At 36.6% G+C, this 20,253-nt stretch overlaps 1 protein-coding gene and 1 long non-coding RNA gene across 9 annotated transcripts in view; one reads left to right on the top strand and one right to left on the bottom strand.

Moving 5' to 3' along the window:
* Window positions 1-20,253, bottom strand: part of LOC309646800 — a 186,897-nt gene that overhangs the window by 108,559 nt on the left and 58,085 nt on the right. The window lies entirely within an intron of this gene.
* Window positions 1-20,253, top strand: part of RAD54B (RAD54 homolog B) — a 131,915-nt gene that overhangs the window by 71,685 nt on the left and 39,977 nt on the right. For all 8 annotated transcript variants that reach the window (XM_082433412.1, XM_082433409.1, XM_082433408.1 and 5 more), the window contains 6 exons: window positions 38-200; window positions 3,316-3,541; window positions 3,808-4,015; window positions 9,826-9,965; window positions 14,883-15,173; window positions 18,203-18,378. In XM_082433412.1, coding sequence (XP_082289538.1) covers window positions 38-200; window positions 3,316-3,541; window positions 3,808-4,015; window positions 9,826-9,965; window positions 14,883-15,173; window positions 18,203-18,378 — 1,204 coding nt within the window. The remainder of the gene's footprint in view (window positions 1-37; window positions 201-3,315; window positions 3,542-3,807; window positions 4,016-9,825; window positions 9,966-14,882; window positions 15,174-18,202; window positions 18,379-20,253) is intronic.

Here is a 20,253-nt window from a genome sequence, read left to right as displayed (position 1 = left end):
AATACATTTATAATTATACTTTTCTCTTTTTCTTAAGATTCCCTTGTTATGCTACGACCAGATAATAATCACCAGTGGATGTTCAATAAGAACTGTTTCCCTGTTGTGGATGTAGTGATAGATCCTCATCTTGTATTTCACCTTCGACCACATCAGAAAGAAGGGATCATATTCCTTTATGAATGTGTGATGGGAATGAGGTAGGAAAATAATTTGTTTAATCTGAGCTTTGATTTAACCTGTAACATAATGGTTTTCTAGGACAAGCCAGATATATAATGCGTCTCAGTGGGTACAGCGTATATTTTAGTTGGTAGGAATGGCAAATGGTACTTAATGTGTATGTTTATTCCGCAGGTAGTTCTTGATGGATGCTGTGTGCCAGACATCTTTCTAGGAACTGGGCATACAGCTTATGAGGATTTTGCAAAAAGGTTTTCTTCTTATCTCACCTCTACTTACACACACAAAGAAAGAGTCCCTCCTTCCCCCCCACTTTTTTTAAGCAGATTTTTTTAAAAATTTATTTTTAAAATTTATTTTTGGCTGCGTTGGGTCTTCGTTGCAGTGCACGGGCTTTCTCTATTTGCGGCGAGTGGGGGCTACTCTTCATTACGGTGCACAGGCTTCTCATTGCAGTGGCCTGTCTTGTTGCGGAGCACGGGCTCTAGGCTTGTGGGCTTCAGTAGTTGTGGCATGTGGGCTCAGTAGTTGTGGCTTGCATGCTCGAGAGTGCAGGCTCAGTAGTTGTGGCTCACTGACTTAGTTGTTCAACAGCATGTGGGATCTTCCCGGGCCAGGGATCGAACCCGTGTCCCCTGCATTGGCAGGCGGATTTCTAAGCACTGCACCACCAGGGAAGTCCCCCTTCTCCCCTTTTAAAATTGAGTTTTCTTAAAGAATTGTAGTCGAAGTACAGTTGAAGTATCAATAGAAGACACACACATACATACAAACCAGACAAAGGGGGTAAAAAAAAATCAAAGGTCTCTGCTAACATGTTAGTTAACATGTTTCCTTCCAGTCCTTTTTTGTTTTGTTTTTAATGCATAGGACCTTGATTTTTACATTGGTTATTTACGAGGGAGTTGGGAATGTAAATTCCCCCAAACTCCAAGAACCCCTTGAATGATGACAAGTTAAGGGAAAACTGTTTCCTAGAAACTTTCTAGATTCATGTTCTTTCTCAAATCTGTTCTTCCTTTTGGAGATCTTATCTCACTTGGCCTGAGAATCATCTTTGATTTCTTCTCTCTCACCTTCTCTATCTAATCAAACCTAAACTTTTGATTATTTTGACTTCCCAAATATCATTTGGGTCCTAATTGTTTCTGGCACCTCACTGTAGCAGCTCTAGTAACTGGTGTCATAAAATTATATTTTATCTGGACTACTGCAATGTTTTCTAACTTGTGTATCTGCTTCTGATACTTCTCAGATTCATTCTCCTTATCACCACCAGCTTGATTTTTCTGAAGACAATTCTGAACATGGCATTTCCTTGCTTAAAATTATTATAATTCTCAGAACTTAGAGCAGTGTTTCCTAATCTGTGATATGCACTTTACTGGGTTGTGTATGGAATCATTTTAGGTATACATGGACAAACTTTATTTTTTACTTTTAATAGTAGCATATTGAGTTAATGAATAATTAGAAAGAAATAGCACATTAAACTTTTTGTTTCACAGATAAATTATGCTTAGAAAGAGTTTTCGAATAAATCTAAGTAAAAAAGTGAGTTGATTTAGAGAAAAATAATAAATAATAACATATAGTAGCACATGTATGGCAAAAATTTGTAATGGTAGTCATGAAAGACTGATGTTTGGGAGATGCTGACCTACAAGGTACAGTCTGAGCTTTCAAGGATAAGTATCCTCATCTTCTGTCTTCTTCCTGTCTTGCCAGCTTCCTAGCTTATATTTTCTTGCTTGGAATTCATTCAGTTCAAGCTCCAGCTATCCTGATCTACCTGATTAATGTAGTGAATTCCTATTTACCTTTAAAACTCTGCTCAAGTTTCGTCTTCTTCAAGGGAAGTCTTCCTGTTCTCTTCCCTATACCATGATGATGGACGATGGATGGTGGATGATGGATCACTATTTTCTCTCTGCCACTCACTATGTCTCAGTTAGCTGGCATCTTGCAGTGGCAAATTGTTGATCTAAAATAATAATAGTGGCTATGATTCATGTTTGTAATTTTTTCTCTACACTTTGGAATGGAGAACATATATAAAATTGTGTGTTGTTTTTTTTTTTTGGCTGCATCGGGTCTTAGTTGAGGCATGTGGGATCTTTCGTTGCGGCGTGCGGGCTCTTCGTTGCAGTGCGCAGGCTTCTCTCTAGTTGTGGTGTGCAGGCTCCAGAGCTCGTGGGCTCAGTAGTTGCGGCATGCGGGCTTAGGTGCCCCGTGGCATGTGGGATCTTAGTTCCCCGACCAGGGATCGAACCCGCGTCCCCTGCATTGGAAGGCAGATTCTTAACCACAGGACCACCAGGGAAGTCCCCTATAAAATTGTTTTTGGTTATTATTTCTACTAGTAAGAAATATAATGGATTAACAAACTACACTTATATTTTTGGTAATATCCTTAATTCCTTTGGATTTTGTAACTTTTAAAATGTATATCTAATACCTTCAAAGAGCTTTAAAAACTATGAAGTGGTATAAAATACCACTTACTTATATTATTATATTCCTTAGAATATTTAATTTTAAATTGCATTAACCAAGTAGGTTTGTTGGATGAGAGTTTTACTAAATTACATGTATTAGATCAAATAGTTAGTGTTTAATTTTTCTTACAGCTCAAGGAGCTATTTTGGTTGAGGACTTCATTTACTGCCAGAGAATCATAAATACAGACCAATAGATCTTTCTGGTTTACATTTCAATATATTTTAAACTGTTTTGATATCTAATACTGAAACTGATAAAAACTGCTCAACTGTTGGTGATGAGAAGCATGGTTATAGTTAAATTATTCAAAGGTAGATATAAAATTGGGATTCATTTCTAATCTCTAAATATAGATACATGATAGTAACAGATGATTTAGATTCAACTCTGATTTCAAGTTGTTTTAGTAATTTAGTTGACAAATATGTAATGAATATAATTAGCAAAGATGCAAAAGAGAGATATGTCATAAATCAGCTGATTGAAGAGCTAGAAAAAGTGTTTAGTGGGGACTAGAATTCATCCTACGTACAAAATATCAGCTTCTGGTTCTTGACTAATAGGTGATGATGTTAGGGACATAAAATATTTTCCTTTTGTAATTGAAGGAAGTATAATTGTTTCTAACAGGGTGAATGGCAGATGTGGAGCTATTCTTGCTGATGAAATGGGTTTAGGGAAAACACTGCAATGTATTTCGCTCATCTGGACTCTACAGTGTCAGGGACCCTACGGTGGCAAGCCAGTAATAAAGAAGACACTTATTGTCTCACCTGGAAGCTTGGTGAATAATTGGAGGAAAGAATTTCAAAAATGGCTAGGAAGTGAAAGGATCAAGATATTTACTGTTGATCAGGTAAGAGACTTTTAAAAGTTTAGCCCTGGTCATTTACTAAATCTCTAGCTTTTCAAATCAATACTGCAGTTTTCACTCTCTACGTAGCAGTTTTTCAAGTGTAAGTAACTCTGACCCTTTGCAGATAAATGGAATCTTGCCCTACAATTTGGTCATGGGTTAACATATTCTAATACCTAGTTAATGGTTGTCAGGAATACGCTGCTTAAATTTGATTTCACACAGGTTTTGCCTGTGATTTGTTAAATATTATATTTTTTTTTTAGGACCACAAAGTAGAAGAATTCACCAAATCTCCATTTTATTCTGTTCTTATCATCAGTTATGAAATGTTACTTCGTTCCCTGGATCAAATTAAGAATATAAAATTTGATCTTCTAATTTGTGATGAAGGGCATCGTTTGAAGAACAGTACCATTAAGACAGCTACAGCCCTCATTAGCCTCCCCTGTGAGAAAAGGATAATTCTAACTGGTCCGTATTTACTTTTGGGTAGATATGATGGTATTTTTGCCTAGTGAATATGCAAAACTTGTAATATGATGTTTGGCATCCAAAGAATTGATGGTATTGAGTGGAATTCATACTAATAAACCTATGTTAGTTGAGTCTTGGTAGGATTCTGAATTATTTAAATCCTATGTAATGTTCTGCAATCCAGATTTTGGATTCTTTGAGGAATAAACACAATGGTATCATGGTAAAGAAGGTAGGAGATGGGACTAGACTGCTTGTGCTTGGTTTCCAAGTCTGATATTTACAGCTGTGCAACTTTGGGCAAGTTACACTTCTCTGTACCTCAATTTCCTTATGTGTGAAATAGGGATACTAAGACCATCTACTTCATAGAGTTGTTGTGAGGGTCAAATGAGTTAATCCATGTAAAGGTCTTGGAAGACTACCCTATACATGGTAAGTGTTTAATATAAATATCCTTTATTTTTCTATGTTTGTGCTGTATGCATATGGTTTTTTGCTGGCCAAAGCTTCTGGCCCAGATTGTCTGGAAAGATGAGATAGACTGTGTGTAAATACAAGAATCCTTTTCTACCCAGTCCTTTTTAGCTTAAGGCCTAGACTAGAATTATGCCTGAATAACTCAGTGTAGCTTTTCTCCCACAGCTCACTTTGGTCTTATGTGGTAGCAGAGGAAAGAAGAGAGTTGTATTCATTACTAAGGTTTACAACCCTTCCGTTTTCTACTTAAGGCTCTATTTCCCTATCATCTTTAATCCTTTTGGAAGGGATGGGCAGGGCATGATTATCCTTATTACATCATATCTCATTGTGTCCTTCATGTGTCCTATATGCATGTCAGAGCTCTCCTCTGAAGTTTAAATGAGGAGGGAGAAAGGATGTGACCAACAGCTTATTCCTCCATTCCACATCTTTAGGGTAGAAGTGTGCCCTGGAGCAACAGAGAAAACTCCCCCTGTTGTGCTCTCATTGAGTTGGGGTGTGGAGGGTACCCATCTTTAAGTAATTTATGATCATTTGACTTCCAATTTGTGAAGAAGGATTGTATTAACCATTACCAAATGTGATTTTTAAAACTATATGTGCTTTTTAGAAATGATTTTGGGAACTGTTAAATGACCTTTACATTCTTCACATTTAGTCACTTAAAGATAATAAAGATAAAAAGGACAGGGATCAAATCTTACAGTTATATCTACCCCAAAATGTAGTAGATGGTCAAAAAACGTTTGTCAGTAATACTGGTGATAGGGAAACCAGAGAATAGAAAAACGGACTTTGAACATTTAGTAGAGGCTGTTTTTTAAAGAAAAAAATGAGTTGGGGAAATGGAAAACTTAATCTAGGTAATTTCTGTATCTTTGGCTATTTGAGAAACTAAGTGGATTCCTTATACTTTTTGACTAGCTTTTGATTTTGAGATCCTTGGGGCCAGAAAAGCAATGGAAAGAAAGATTTAGCTGAATTTAGTTACACTGTGTTGGGAGAAAAAAGCAGAGACTGTTTTTTTTACTGCTCAATGTGGGGTCAATATTGCTTATTTAAAGAGTAGTAACAGCTATGGAGTTAAAAAGATTGGCATTCGAAGGGGAAAGAAAAAGAAATAAAAAGGGAGAGTGAGAAACTAAGATTACTTTTAGGTAATAATAATAGAATAATAAAAAAATAATAGAGTCTCCTCTATTTGAAAAACAGATAATGTCCTTTAGCAAAAACGGACTTACTAATATTCTCAGTTATAAGCAAATACCAATTCAACTAGCATTACAAATTAAATTTAATATTTTCAGTAGAAAATGATTCTGGGACTTCATTCAGAAGGACTGTCCTGATGATGACCAGTGAGATTGTTTCCTTTGAGGAATTAGCATTGCCCCCTTTATTCGTACTTTGTCTTCTTTATCTTGTTTCTGCTTTCCTGTCCTTGTCTCTGTTGCTCCTGAGCTGTGAATGTAGGTGAAAACTAGCACTAACTAACCTCTTACATTTAGAAATACTTGTAGTTGGTTTTATCTCCTTAGAATTGCCTGAATAAATTCTTCTTTTTTATAGTGGCAGGATATCTTACTCCCAAGGTGATTTGTGTCTTATTAGGAAGTAACATTTGTATATGAGTATGTACAGTGCTACATACATAATAGGTGCTCAGAAGCTATCTAAGAATCAAATGAAAGTAATTTTGATTTTGTTTCCTGCTGCTATCTAGCCCAGTGCTGTGAAGAATATTTAGTTAATATTTACTGGAAATTTTAATATTAAAATTAAATTAAATTAAATTAAAATTTAATAGAGGTGTATTAGACTTCTAGGGCTGCCATAACAAAATAGCGCAGACTAGGTGGTGGTAAATTTCTTCAATGACAGAAATGTATTTTCTCACAGTTCTGGAAGCTGGAAGTCCAGTGTCAAGATGTCAGCAGGTTTGGTTTCTCCTGAGGCCTCTCTCCTCGCCTTGCAGATGACCATCTGCTCGCTGGGTCCTCTCATGGCCTGTTCTCTGAGTGTGTGCATCCCTATGTCTTTCTCTCTTCTTGAAAGGATACAAGGCATATTGGATTAGGGCTCCACCCTTATGAACTTCTTTAACCTTAATTACCACCTAAAAGGCCCTGTTTCCAAATATAGTCACATTGGGAATTAGGGCTTCAACATATGAATTTTGAGGGGACACAGTTCAATCCACAATATCTTATTATGTTAGATATCCTTCGTTAGATGTTAGATATCCTTTCTTTATATTATAAAAAAGAAAAATCTGAGATTTGAAGCAAAATTCTCATTAAAAAGTGAGAGTTAAAAATATATACCAGACACAGACACACGCAGATACATACACATATTGCTATATTATAGCATGCTTAGAAACTAGAGAATGGAAATCATCCTTCAATCTCAATTTCTTAATGAGCCATTAGCATTTTGTCATTTTTCGTTATTCACACACACACGCATGCACACATGCACACAGAGAACATACATACATATTTCTTTTATATATACATACAAAATCCGTCTTTATTCATAGACACACATGCACATCAAAATACACTTAATGTAAACATTTTCCTATGATACTGCATAATTTTGAAATGTGGTGATGGATATCTACAAGCACATACTTTTCTGTATAGATTCTTAGAAGTGGAATTACAGGACCTGAAGGAAAGATACATGTATGAATATGTATAAAGAGCTCTTAGAGCTTTTTATGGAGATAATAGATGCGGATATAGCTGTAGGTTATTAGCAATGTTACAGTACTTAGGTTGGGTGGTAGATTTATGTCTCCTTAAAAAGTAAACAATAAAACAAAGAAAAAGCTTTTATTGCTGGGATAGAGGTAGGGAAAGAGAAAGAGTTCTCTCAATTTCCCCAGAAGTTTCACTTCCATAGCCCTGAAAATAGTGTTAGTAAACATACAAACTTTACTTGAAAATCTTTATAGTGTTTCCTTTTTTCTTGTCACAAGACTTTGCTGCTTGACTTTTATTAATGTTATATTATTTAGCTTCTTCTACAGGTTCTGCATAGTCTAGAATTAGAAAAGAATACTAAAAGCAGCGAACTGGGGACTAAACTACTTCTAGACAACATTTGTGACAACTCAGAATGATACTATACTAGTGTGTTGGCTATCTTGTAGGCCCTTCTTTTCTTTTCTTTTCCTTCTTTACTCTTTTTCCTTATTATTTTCTGCCCTAAATCCTTTTTCTGATCCCCTTCTTATGTTCTGCCTTTCCTTTTTCCAGTTTTGCTTTTGCCTCTTTCCCTTGTGTATCAGTTGGTGTGATTTCAGGTGTAAGTAACAGATATGTGGATCAAATGTGCTTATTCTCCCACATAACTGCAGGTCTAGAGCTAGGGCATGTTCCAGAGATGGGGATACATCAGTTCAACAATGTTGTTAAGGATTCTGATTCCTTTTGTTCTCTGCTGTGCCATGTTTGGTGTTGACTTCATATTCATGCTTGTAACAAGTGGCCAGAGCAGTTGCAGACATCACATCTAGATGTGGTGATATTTAAGGAGAACAGGGGCTGGCTCTGCCTTTATCTCCATCTTTAAGGGTGAGGAGACTATCCCAGGCTCCTCCCTGACTCCTTTTATATCTCATTGGACAGGATGGGTCACATACTGTTGGTGGAAACTGTCGGTGCCCCACGAGCTCCCCTTTTCTGGACTGTTGGACCCACCCCATAGCTGCTGGGACTCTTGATTAAACAACCCATGTCTCCTGCCTTTTCTGGAGAATTATCATTGGTTGAGTGAGAGGTCCTTCTCTCCCCTGCAGCTTGGTCAATGATTGACTCGTATAGAGGAGCAAGTAAAATGCCAGCTCCTTTGCCTCAGGATAATTTCAGGAGCAACTTCATAATGCAGTTTATGCTCTACGGCTCCCTGTAATTTTGCTCAAGCTAAATTGTTAGTTTCTTCCCCTGCATTTTCTGATTCTATTATTCCCTTTCTCCTGAGAATAATTTCTCCATAAATCATGTGTACCCTAATCCTTATCTCAGGCTCTGCTTCTGAGAACCCAGTCTAAGACAAACCCTTTCTTACATCAGTCATTGACGAAGGGGTAGAACTACCATGATTAGCTTGGATTCATCATTTGGATGACTGTCTGGAAGCCAACCACAATGATCCTTGTACCTTTCGTTCCCTTCTTTCCTTCTTGCTTTTCCCATTCCCCCTATTTTTATTAATCATTGTCATGGATATTCTTTTAAAGGTTTAACAAAATGCGTACCAATATAAATATATTTTCTCTAATTCTGTGATGTGTCTAAAAAAATTTAGAACTAACTAGGTGTATTAAAAAAAATTAGTAAGCATTGGTCCAACCTCGAGTCTATGTATTTACTTTCAAAGGAAGTGATCATGAAACTCCTTAACATTGTAAAAATTCGTGTTGTCTGTTACTGAAATAAGTGCATTTTTATTTACTTCTATTATTTATATCTTTGGACAACTTTTTGTAGTCTGTTATTTGAAACTCATCTGAAATTATGCTGTTTTACTATGCTGATATATGTTCACTTGATACAATTATTGAAACATGCTAGTGTCTCTTTGAAAATTAGTTAGCCAAATATTATTGAGTATGTAGTATGTGCAGGGTATATCAATCTGTTACAGTCTGCGTCAGTCTTTAGGATCAATGAAGATCCCAATTTTATCCAATAACTTTGTAAGGTATTAATAATAGGTACCATTCACTGTGTCTACTAAATGTCAGGCACTTCACATCCATTGTCTTTACTTTTCATTGTAATACCACTGGGAAATTATTATCTTCCCACTTTTATAAGTGAAAAAAATCCCGAGTTTAACTTAAAAGAGCTTAAGCAACTTTGTCCAGAGTCACACAATTATAATAATAACAACTAACAGTTATGGAACGTTTATTGTGCTGCAGGCACAATAGTATATGAATTAACTCATTTGATCCTCACAACCCTGGGAGCTGCTATTATTATCCTAATTTTACAGCAAATAAAATTGGGGTAAGTAACTTTTCAGGGTTACTCAGAGAATAAGTGATGCAGGTAGGATTTGAACCCAAGCAGTCAGACTCTAGAGCCTATACTCAGCCAAAATGCTGTACTAAATAGACTTCAGTTCACAGTTAAAACCAGAGTTAAAATTTTGTACGATTATTAATTTTTGAAACATGATTTAGCTGGTCTTTCTTAGTTTGAGACTTTGCTTGTATTTAGTGTTCTTAGTGAAGAGAGTACAAATTTCTATAAAGACCTGATACTGTAAAACACAAACTTGACCTCTCATCACTTTTATCTCTTTAGGTACCCCAGTTCAGAATGATCTCCAAGAATTTTTTGCATTAATTGATTTTGTAAATCCAGGAATATTAGGCTCTTTGCCATCTTACAGAAAAATATATGAAGAACCAATTATTAAATCGAGACAACCTTCTGCTTCTGAGGTATAATTTACTTCAATAAGTAGTTTAAAAATGAGCAGTTTGGGAAAATCATTCATAACTTGGGTATTATTTTAATTTAGGAAAAAGTAAATTAGTAGAGTGATTTTTAAAATTTTACCCACAATTGTTCAACTCCTTTTGCATTTCTTACTTTAGAAAATGACCCTATCACTTTAAAAAGATTCATAAATAGTCACTTCACAGAAAATTATAAATGACAGTAAAACACATAAAAGCGTTCATCTTTACTGGTATTGAAAAAGGTAAACCAAATAACCATGAAGTAACTTTTGTACTTTTCTACTGATGTTTTAGTTGGTTAGATTTACATTGTAATAGCAAGTGTGCATAGGAGTACTATTCTCTACTGACTGGAATATAAACTGGTACTACTGGAGGATAGTTTGGCAATATGTATCAAAAGCCTTAAAATTGGGTATAAAAATTTACTGAGCATTTTCCATGAACTAGGAACTATATAAAAAATAATGATTGGGCTTTCCTGGTGGCACAGTGGTTAAGAATCCACCTGCCAATGCAGGGGACATGGGTTCGAGTCCTGGTCCAGGAAGATCCCACATGCCGCAGAGCAACTAAGCCCGTGCACCACAACTACTGAGCCTGCGCTCTAGAGCCTGTGAGCCACAACTACTCACACCCACGCGCCTAGAGCCCGTGCTCTGCAACAGGAGAAGCCACTGCAGTGAGAAGCCTGTGCACCTTGCGCATCACAATGAAGAGTAGTCCCTGCTCGCCACAAATAGAGAAAGCCCGCGTGCAGCAACGAAAACCCAACACAGCCAAAAATAAATAAATAAAATTAAAATTATATATATATAAAAGAAAAAATAATGATTTATGCATATATTTAATAGGATGGGAAATGTTTATGATACATTATTTAAAAATAAAATCACATTCATTTATTTACCCAACACTTACATATTAAATACCTAAAGTGGGCCTTTAATTGCTAAGTGCCAGACACTGGGGAATATGGTGATAAGCCAGACTGGTTGGTTGTTCCCATGAAGCTCTGTAGTTTGAGATCCTGTTTTTGTTACAAATAAAAATAAAACATCTAATATATTTACATATTTATACAAACAAAATGGTTTTGAAGATATACATAAAAACTCTTGGCAGCATTGGCTGTTTCTGGTTGATGAAAGTTGGCTTTAATTTTCTTATTTTTGCATAACTATATTTTCTGACCTTTCTCCAGTGAACCAATTATTTTGTAATAAAAATTGAGAATAGTTTTAAAATATAAGGGAAATTTTCTGTGATTTATATAGAAACAAATATGTGCATATGGGATTTATTTTAAGCTTCCCTGTGAAGTTCTATACGCTCAAAAGATTCTATGTAGAGAATTTATTTATTTATTTTTATTTTTTTGGCTGTGTTGGGTCTTCACTGCTGCGTGCCGGCTTTCTCTAGTTGCGGCGAGTGGGGGCTACTCTTCGTTGTGGTGTGCAGGCTTTTCATTGCGGTGGCTTCTCTTGTTGCGGAGCATGGGCTCTAGGTGCGTGGGCTTCAGTAGTTGTGGCATGTTGCCTCAATAGTTGTGGCTCGTGGGCTCTAGAGCTCAGTCTCAGTAGTTGTGGCGCATGGGCTTAGTTGCTCTGCGGCATGTCGGATCTTACCGGACCAGGGATCGAACCCATGTCCCCTGTATTGAAAGGCAGATTCTTAACCACTGCACTACCAAGGAAGTCCCCTATGTAGAGAACTTAAACATAAATTTCATTCATACTGTATTTTGACTTTAAAAATGTACTATTGGGCTTCCCTGGTGGCGCAGTGGTTGAGAATCTGCCTGCCAGTGCAGGGGACATGGGTTCGAGCCCTGGTCTGGGAAGATCCCACATGCCACGGAGCAACTAGGCCCATGAGCCACAACTACTGAGCCTGCGCATCTGGAGCTTGTGCCCCGCAACAAGAGAGGCCGTGATAGTGAGAGGCCCGCGCACTGTGATGAAGAGTGGCCCCCGCTTGCCGCAACTAGAGAAAGCCCTTGCACAGAAATGAAGACCCAACACAGCCAAAAAAATAATAAATAAATAAATAATAAAAATAAAGGAGAAGCAAGAAAAACTACAATCCTGCAGCCTGCGGACCAAAAACCACAGTTACAGAAAGATAGAGAAGATGAAAAGGCAGAGGGCTATATACCAGATGAAGGAACAAGAAAAAACCCCAGAAAAACAACTAAATGAAGTGGAGACAGGCAACTTTCCAGAAAAAGAATTCACAATAATGATAGTGAAGATGATCCAGGACCTCGGAAAAAGACTGGAGGCAAAGATCGAGAAGATGCAAGAAATGATTAACAAAGACGTAGAAGAATTAAAGAACAAACAAACAGAGATGACCAATACAATAACTGAAATGAAAACTACACTAGAAGGAATCAATAGCAGAATAATTGAGGCAGAAGAACGGATAAGTGACCTGGAAGACAGAATGGTGGAATTCACTGCTGCGGAACAGACTAAAGAAAAAAGAATGAAAAGAAATGAAGACAGCCTAAGAGACCTCTGGGACAACATTAAACGCAACAACATTCGCATTATAGGGGTCCCAGAAGGAGAAGAGAGAGAGAAAGGACCAGAGAAAATATTTGAAGAGGTTATAGTCGAAAACTTCCCTAACATGGGAAAGGAGATAGCCACCCAAGTCCAGGAAGCGCAGAGAGTCCCATACAGAATAAACCCAAGGAGAAACACGCCGAGACACATAGTAATCAAAGTGGCAAAAATTAAAGACAAAGAAAAATTATTGAAAGCAGCAAGGGAAAAACGACAAATAACATACAAGGGCACTCCCATAAGGTTAACAGCTGATATCTCAGCAGAAACTCTGCAAGCCAGAAGGGAGTGGCATGATATACTTAAAGTGATGAAAGGGAAGAACCTACAACCAAGATTACTCTACCCGGCAAGGATCTCATTTAGATTTGATGGAGAAATCAAAAGCTTTACAGACAAGCAAAAGCTAAGAGAATTCAGCACCACCAAACCAGCTCTACAACAAATGCTAAAGGAACTTCTCTAAGTGGGAAACACAAGAGAAGAAAAGGACCTATAAAAATAAAGGAATTCCGTTTAAAAAATATATATACTATTATTTAACGAACAATGTGTAATGATTTTGAAAGAGTCAGCAGTGCCTTGTGCCATTAATTTCTTGTAAGCTTGGTTTTAGGATCACTTACTTGTCAAAATATTTTCTTCCAAGAATTTGCTCTGTTAGTGCTTTGATAATGATTTTAAGACTACGTACTGTTACAGTCTTCTCATAAAAGCTTAGTTTCAGACAATTCGGTTTGTGGATTATTGATTTCCAGTGGTTCTCAATGGTGGCAATAGCCAAATAAACAAGGATTCAGAGACTGTGGCTCCACTTAATTAAATGATTATGCTAAACATTTAAAGAGATGATTGTTGATTTTTCTATTCTAAACTGTATTTCCTTTATTTAAAAAAAATCTGAAGGGAAGCAATTAGTAAATGGTTAATCATTAAAAAATGTTTAATGTTCATTTAACTGCATGTTCTGGGTTGGCCGAAAGGTTCGTTTGATTTTTTCTGTAAGACTTGGCTCTAGTAGTGCTTAGTTGTCTTTAACTTCATTTGAAAGAATTTTGTTAGATTGTATTGTGACAGCTGTCATATCAGTGTGCATTAAAAAAAAAACTTACCAGAATTGGTGATTTTTTTGTGTAGCCATTTTAATATTGAAGATGAAAGAGAACAGCAACATTTTTGGCATATTATGCTTTCTTATTTCAAGAAAGGTAAAAACACAACTGAAATACAAAAAAAGATTTGTGCAGTGTATGGAGAAGGTGCTGTGACTAATCAAACGTGTCAGAAGTGGTTTGCAAAGTTTTGTGCTGGAGATTTCTTGCTGGACGATGCTCCATGGTCGGGTATACCAGTTGAAGTTGACAGCGATCAAATCAAGACATTAATTGAGAACAATTAATCAACATTAAACCACATGGGAGATAGCCGACATACTCAAAATACCCAAATTAAGCATTGAAAATCATTTGCACCGGCTTGGTTTTGTTAATCGCTTTGATGTTTGTGTTCCACATAAGTTAAGCAAAAAAAAAAGAAAAAAAAAACCTTCTTGACCGTATTTCCACATGCAATTATCTACTTAAATGTAATGAAAACATTCCAGTTTTAAAACAAATCGTGACAGGCGATGAAAAGTGGATACTGTACAATAATGTGGAACCGAAGAGATCACGGGGCAAGTGAAATGAACCACCACCAACCACACCAAAGGCCAGTCTTCATCCAAAGAAGGTGATGTTGTGTATACGGTGGGATTGGGAGTCCTCTATTATGAGCTCCTTCTGGAAAACCAAACGATTAATTCCAACAAGTACTGCTACCAATTAGACCAACCGAAAGCAGCACTCGACGAAAAGCATACAGAATTAGTCAACAGAAAACGCATAATCTCCATCAGGATAACTCAAGAACATATGTTTCTTTGATAACCAGGCAAAAACTGTTACAGCTTGGCTGGGAAGTTCTGATTCATCTGCCGTGTTCACCAGACATTGCACCTTAGGATTTCCATTTTTTTCAGTCTTACAAAATTCTCTTAGTGGAAAAAAATTTCACTTCCCTAGAAGACTGTAAAAGGCACCTTGAACAGTTCTTTGCTCAAAAAGACAGAAAGTTTTGGGAAGATGGAATTATGAAGTTGCCTGAAAAATGGCAGAAGGTAGTGGAACAAAATGGTGAATATGTTGTTCAATAAAGATCTTGGTGAAAATGAAAAATGTGTCTCTTATTTTTACTTAAAAACTGAAGGAACTTTTTGGCCAGCCCAGTGGGTATTTTGTTTTGTTTTGTTTAAAACACTTTTAAGTCTGCTGTTTTTCCATAGGAAGAAAAGGAGTTAGGAGAGAGAAGAGCAGCTGAACTTACTTGCCTCACTGGGCTCTTTGTCCTTAGAAGAACCCAAGAAGTCATAAATAAATATCTCCCACCTAAGATAGAGAATGTAGTCTTTTGCCGACCAGGAGCCCTACAGATTGAACTTTATCGAAAACTGTTGAATTCTCAGGCTGTCAGATTCTGTCTTCAAGGATTGTTGGAAAATAGTTCTCATCTAATATGTATTGGAGCTCTTAAAAAACTGTGCAATCACCCCTGCCTTTTGTTCAGCTCAGTAAAGGTAAGTAGTGTATGAACCTGTGTCAGGAATATGAGCTGAGAGTTCTATGTCATGTGAACCTAAGAGGGCAGATGGGACTAATCCCTGGGGTTGCATCTGTGGGTTTTCCAAAAGCTATGCAGCCTCTCCAGTGTGTTTCTTCTTTAGAGTTTATCCAGCCTTCTACTTGTTCTTAAGAGCATGCCCATATTCATAGAGCTGAACGAGGGATGAAATGGGCTTGAGGCTCTGCCTTCTAGAGTTGGTGCCCCCTGCCCTTTGGCGCCTCATCTAATGCTCGGTCCTGGTTTCCCTTCCTGTTTTATATTAATATAGCCAGTCAGTTTGTTTGGAGCTAACAAATACAAAATTTACCATTAAGAAATAATTTATTTTTTCCTCATTATAAAAGTAATACATGGTTGTTGTATGAAATCTATAAAATTCAAAAAATCACAAAGAAGAAAATAAAGATCATCTACTGGTTACAATGTAAATTGGTACAACTGGAGACAGTTTGGCAATATGTATCAAAAACCTTAAAATTTTATGTATCTTGTGACCTGGCAATACCACTTTGAATAATTTGTTATAAAGAGATAAAGCTCTCCAGCCACAGAAAACCACATTTGGTATTAATAATCTTAGTTAATACTTATTAAACACCATGTACCAAACACTAAGTACTTTTCCAGTATTATTTTATTTATTCTTTACAAAATTCTATGGAGTAAGTACTATTATTACCATCCCCATTTTTTGGTGAGGAAACAGACTCAAAGATATGCATAAGTAGTCTTTTCTAGAGGAACTTAATTCTAATGATGCTATGCTTATTATTTAAAAAATCTATTATTATTATTATTATTACTAAATAAATTGTGGACATTTCCCCAAATTAGATGCCTTCTACAAGTATGATTTTTAATGGCTACATAGTTGAGCTGACCATTTGGATATTAATGAAAATAAGGCAGTTTGGGGTATAGTGAGAGTTTTCTGTTTTGGGGTTAGAACTAGGTATCAGTCCCTACTCTACTACTTGTTTAACTAAAGGCAAGTTTAACCATGGCCAGGTTGTGTCTGTGAGGCTTAGTTTGTCTTAACTGAAAGACAGAGACAATAATAACTTCCTGATAATGTTATTGTGGCAATTTGATGAATTTTTATTACAACTATAACTGAATATTACAACTCATAACTGAAGAGTATTAGGTTGCAGAGAGTCAGAGAAGAGATTGCCCTGTCTAGTTGATGTGAGAAATCTAACTGGTAAATCTCTGTGATGCACCTCCATGCATCAGGCTGTCTTAGCATAAAGATATTATCTGTTAGTTGATTCTTAATTAGGATTATACATTACAGTCTTCAGGGAAGCTTTTAAGACTACATTTGTCCAGCCTAGGCACATATGAGCCGATTCAGATTCTCTGAGAGTAGGACCCAGTCATGAAGATTTTAAAAAAGCTCTCCCAAGTGATTCTGATTATGTGTTCCTGGCTAAGAACTTGTGCATTAAGATCATTCATCTCCCTTGTATTTTGATTTAATATTCACCAGACAACTTTCTGCTAATGATTTGGCTTCCCCATGAACCTTTCATAGGACAGAATGCATAGACCAGTTGGTTTAAACAGGCAGGTCTCATTTATAGGTCAATAAATTTATATTCTGATTTATTCAGTCTCTTAATTTGGTTAGATGGCTAACCAAATGGCTCTTAAATGGCTCATTTCCCTAGAGCTTAAGCATATGCAAGTTTCTGAACATGAAAAGCTGTGGATTAGACCCTGGGTCTATGGTCCTTTGATAACCTCGCCAAGGTGTAGGCATTTTAGGAAACCTAACCCAAAGCAGCCAGCAACCATCTCTCCTCTCATGTATATCCCAGTTATGTAAATATCTTAGGGTTCCAAGTATTTTTAATCAAGTGACTTTACCCAAACATTGCTATGTTATGGGAATAAGCCAGATTAAAAATAGTACTTTGTGCCCAGCATTTTATACTACTTGATTCACTGCCCTTAAGATGTTTCTAGTATTATTAAAGAAGGATTACAACACACATTAAAACATTAGGGAATTATTAAAAAAATATATAGTTAATTGAACAATTAAATAAATTCAAAGTTGAAATGTACTGTGTAACCATAAAATTTAAAAGTCAATGCCCCCCAAAAGGGGGCATGTGAGTAATCAGGTGGAATTTGCATTGGGTCCTCAAGTATTTATAGGATTGGGATAATTGGGCAAAAAAAAGATGGCGCATTCCAGGCAGGGGTAGTAGGTTGAACAAAGTTTCAAGAACAATGATAAATCTGGTAAATGTGGGAGAGAGTGAGGAGAACAGCCAATCCCAGAAATTTTATCTAAAAAAGTGATGCAGTCATTAACAAATGTATTCTCCAGTATGTGTTCACATGTCAGCTAGGCAGTTTGAGGGGGAATTTCAGAGGTGGTGATAATCTCTTTGGAATAAAATTACATAAAAACTATTGGTAAAATAAACAAAATATTATAAATAACAATAGATTTCTCTGTTAACTTCTTGGCAGAATTGTTCCTTCTTTTAGAAGAAATTGATAAGATTGAGCGGACTGTTGTGCTTGATTTTGAGTATCACCTGGGAGGTGCTGTGTGAGTCTGCAAACTGGGAGAGAAAAGTAATAGCAGGGAGGGAAGGAGGGAAGAAGAGAGAAAAAGAGGTAGCAATGATGAGAAGTCTCAGGGTTTTGGAGAGGATGGATTTCCTAGAACTGTTTGCCCTCTATTTTCCTCCTGTTTATTTCTCTGCTACCCACCTCCCCATCAGTCACACATCGGCAATGATACTGTGCTTGTGGGGTTCAGGGAGCAGGCATTTGGAGACAGCATAAGAACTGCTCTGTAATCAAAAATGACCAAATTGTGACCTATGGAGATTTACATAACAATTAGATTGGGCTTTTCAGGTAGCTGTTAATCTTCAGCTTTTTCCCCATAATTTTAGCATTTTTTCCCTCCTGATTAAAAAAACATGAACCGGTGTTGACAGTCATCCTTTTGAACAGGAAAAAGAATGCAGCTCAACTTGGGATGAGAATGAAGAAAGGAATCTATATGAAGGCTTGATAAATGTGTTTCCCACTGATTACAACCCGCTCATGTTTACTGAGGAAGAGTCAGGAAAACTACAGGTGCTGTCAAAGCTCTTAGCTGTTATCCACGAACTTCGTCCTGGTGAAAAGTAAGAAGTCAATTTAATAAACCACTTGTAAGTGCTTATGGAATTCGAGCTTAGACACTGTCCTTATTCCCTCCTCTCACTGCCTCTTTTTGAAAAGAAGAAAACATTAAAAATAAGTTGTTTTCTTCTTTGGGGGCATGGTTAGCTCCCAGTCTTTTGTAAACTTATCATTAACAGTGTGTCTGTAAGTTTTTATTTAAGAAAAACTAAATGTAAATACATATATTTTAAAAACCCTAGAGATGTCTTTTGATATTATAACACCTAACTCGTTTGTTTATCACTTTCAGAATCCTTTGTTCTTTTTCTGTCCTGAAATGTTGATACTCCTGAGAGCTTTCTCTTCAGCCTCCTTCTCACTCTAAACACCCTTCCTGGTTTAGCTCTACTCCTCAGTTTCAGCTATCATCCACATAGTGTTGATTCAAAATCTATATCTCTAGTCCAAGCCTCTCTTCTAGTTTCCACATCCTTCTTTCTGTTTAATGGACATCTAAATCTGTCTGGACCTCAACTTCTCATGAACCAAACCAGCTTTATCATTTTGCCATTGCAAGACTGATCCTTTTTCATTATTCCTTGGCTTGATGAATGGTACCATAATGTAAGCAAAAAACACTCGTCATTCTAGACTTACTTTTCTCCTTCATTTTCCCAATGTCATCAGTCACTACATTCTATTCTATTGATTTTATTTCTTTTTTTTTTTAACATCTTTATTGGAGTATAATTGCTTTACAATGGTGTGTTAGTTTCTGCTTTATAACAAAGTGAATCAGTTATACATATACATGTGTTCCCATATCTCTTCCCTCTTGCATCTCCCTCCCTCCCACCCTCCCTATCCCACCCCTCTAGGTGGTCACAAACCACCTAGCTGATCTCCCTGTGCTATGCGGCTGCTTCTCACTAGCTATCTATTTTACGTTTGGTAGTGTATATATGTTCATGCCACTCTCTCACTTTGTCACAGTTTACCCTTCCCCCTCCCCATATCCTCAAGTCCATTCTCTAGTAGGTCTGTGTCTTTATTCCTGTCTTACCCCTAGGTTCTTCATGACCTTTTTTTTTTTTTTTTTTATTCTTAGATTCCATATATATGTGTTAGCATACGGTATTTGTTTTTCTCTTTCTGACTTACTTCACTCTGTATGACAGACTCTAGGTCCATCCACCTCACTACAAATAACTCAATTTCGTTTCTTTTTATGGCTGAGTAATATTCCATTGTATATATGTGCCACATCTTCTTTATCCATTCATCCGATGATGGACACTTAGGTTGCTTCCATGTCCTGGCTATTGTAAATAGTGCTGCAATGAATATTGTGGTACATGTCTCTTTTTGAATTATGATTTTCTCAGGGTATATGCTCAGTAGTGGGATTGCTGGGTTGTATGGTAGTTCTATTTTTAGTTTTTTAAGGAACCTCCATACTGTTCTCCATAGTGGCTGTATCAATTTACATTCCCACCAACAGTGCAAGAGGGTTCCCTTTTCTCCACACCCTCTCCAGCATTTATTGTTTGTAGATTTTTTGATGATGGCCATTCTGACTGGTGTGAGATGATATCTCATTGTAGTTTTGATTTGCATTTCTCTAATGATTAATGATGTTGAGCATTCTTTCAACACTCCCTAACACCATACACCATTCCTTAATCTCAGGAATCCATTTCCTTTCAGGTACCAAGATTTTTTAATAACTTTTAAATTTTATTTAAAAAATTTAATTTTAAAAATTAAAAAAATTTTTTATTGACGTAGAGTTGAATTATAATTTTGTGTTAATTACCACTGTACAGCACCAAGATTTTTGTTTTGATTCTTGTAATTACTGATTGGGTTGTGGTGGTCTCTTATAAACTATGTCC

This window comes from Balaenoptera physalus (assembly GCF_965194825.1).
Source record: "Balaenoptera physalus genome assembly, chromosome: 17".
Taxonomy (NCBI): Eukaryota; Metazoa; Chordata; class Mammalia; order Artiodactyla; family Balaenopteridae; genus Balaenoptera; species Balaenoptera physalus.
Note: the sequence above shows the minus strand (reverse complement) of the source record. Positions and strands in the feature narration are given on the sequence as shown.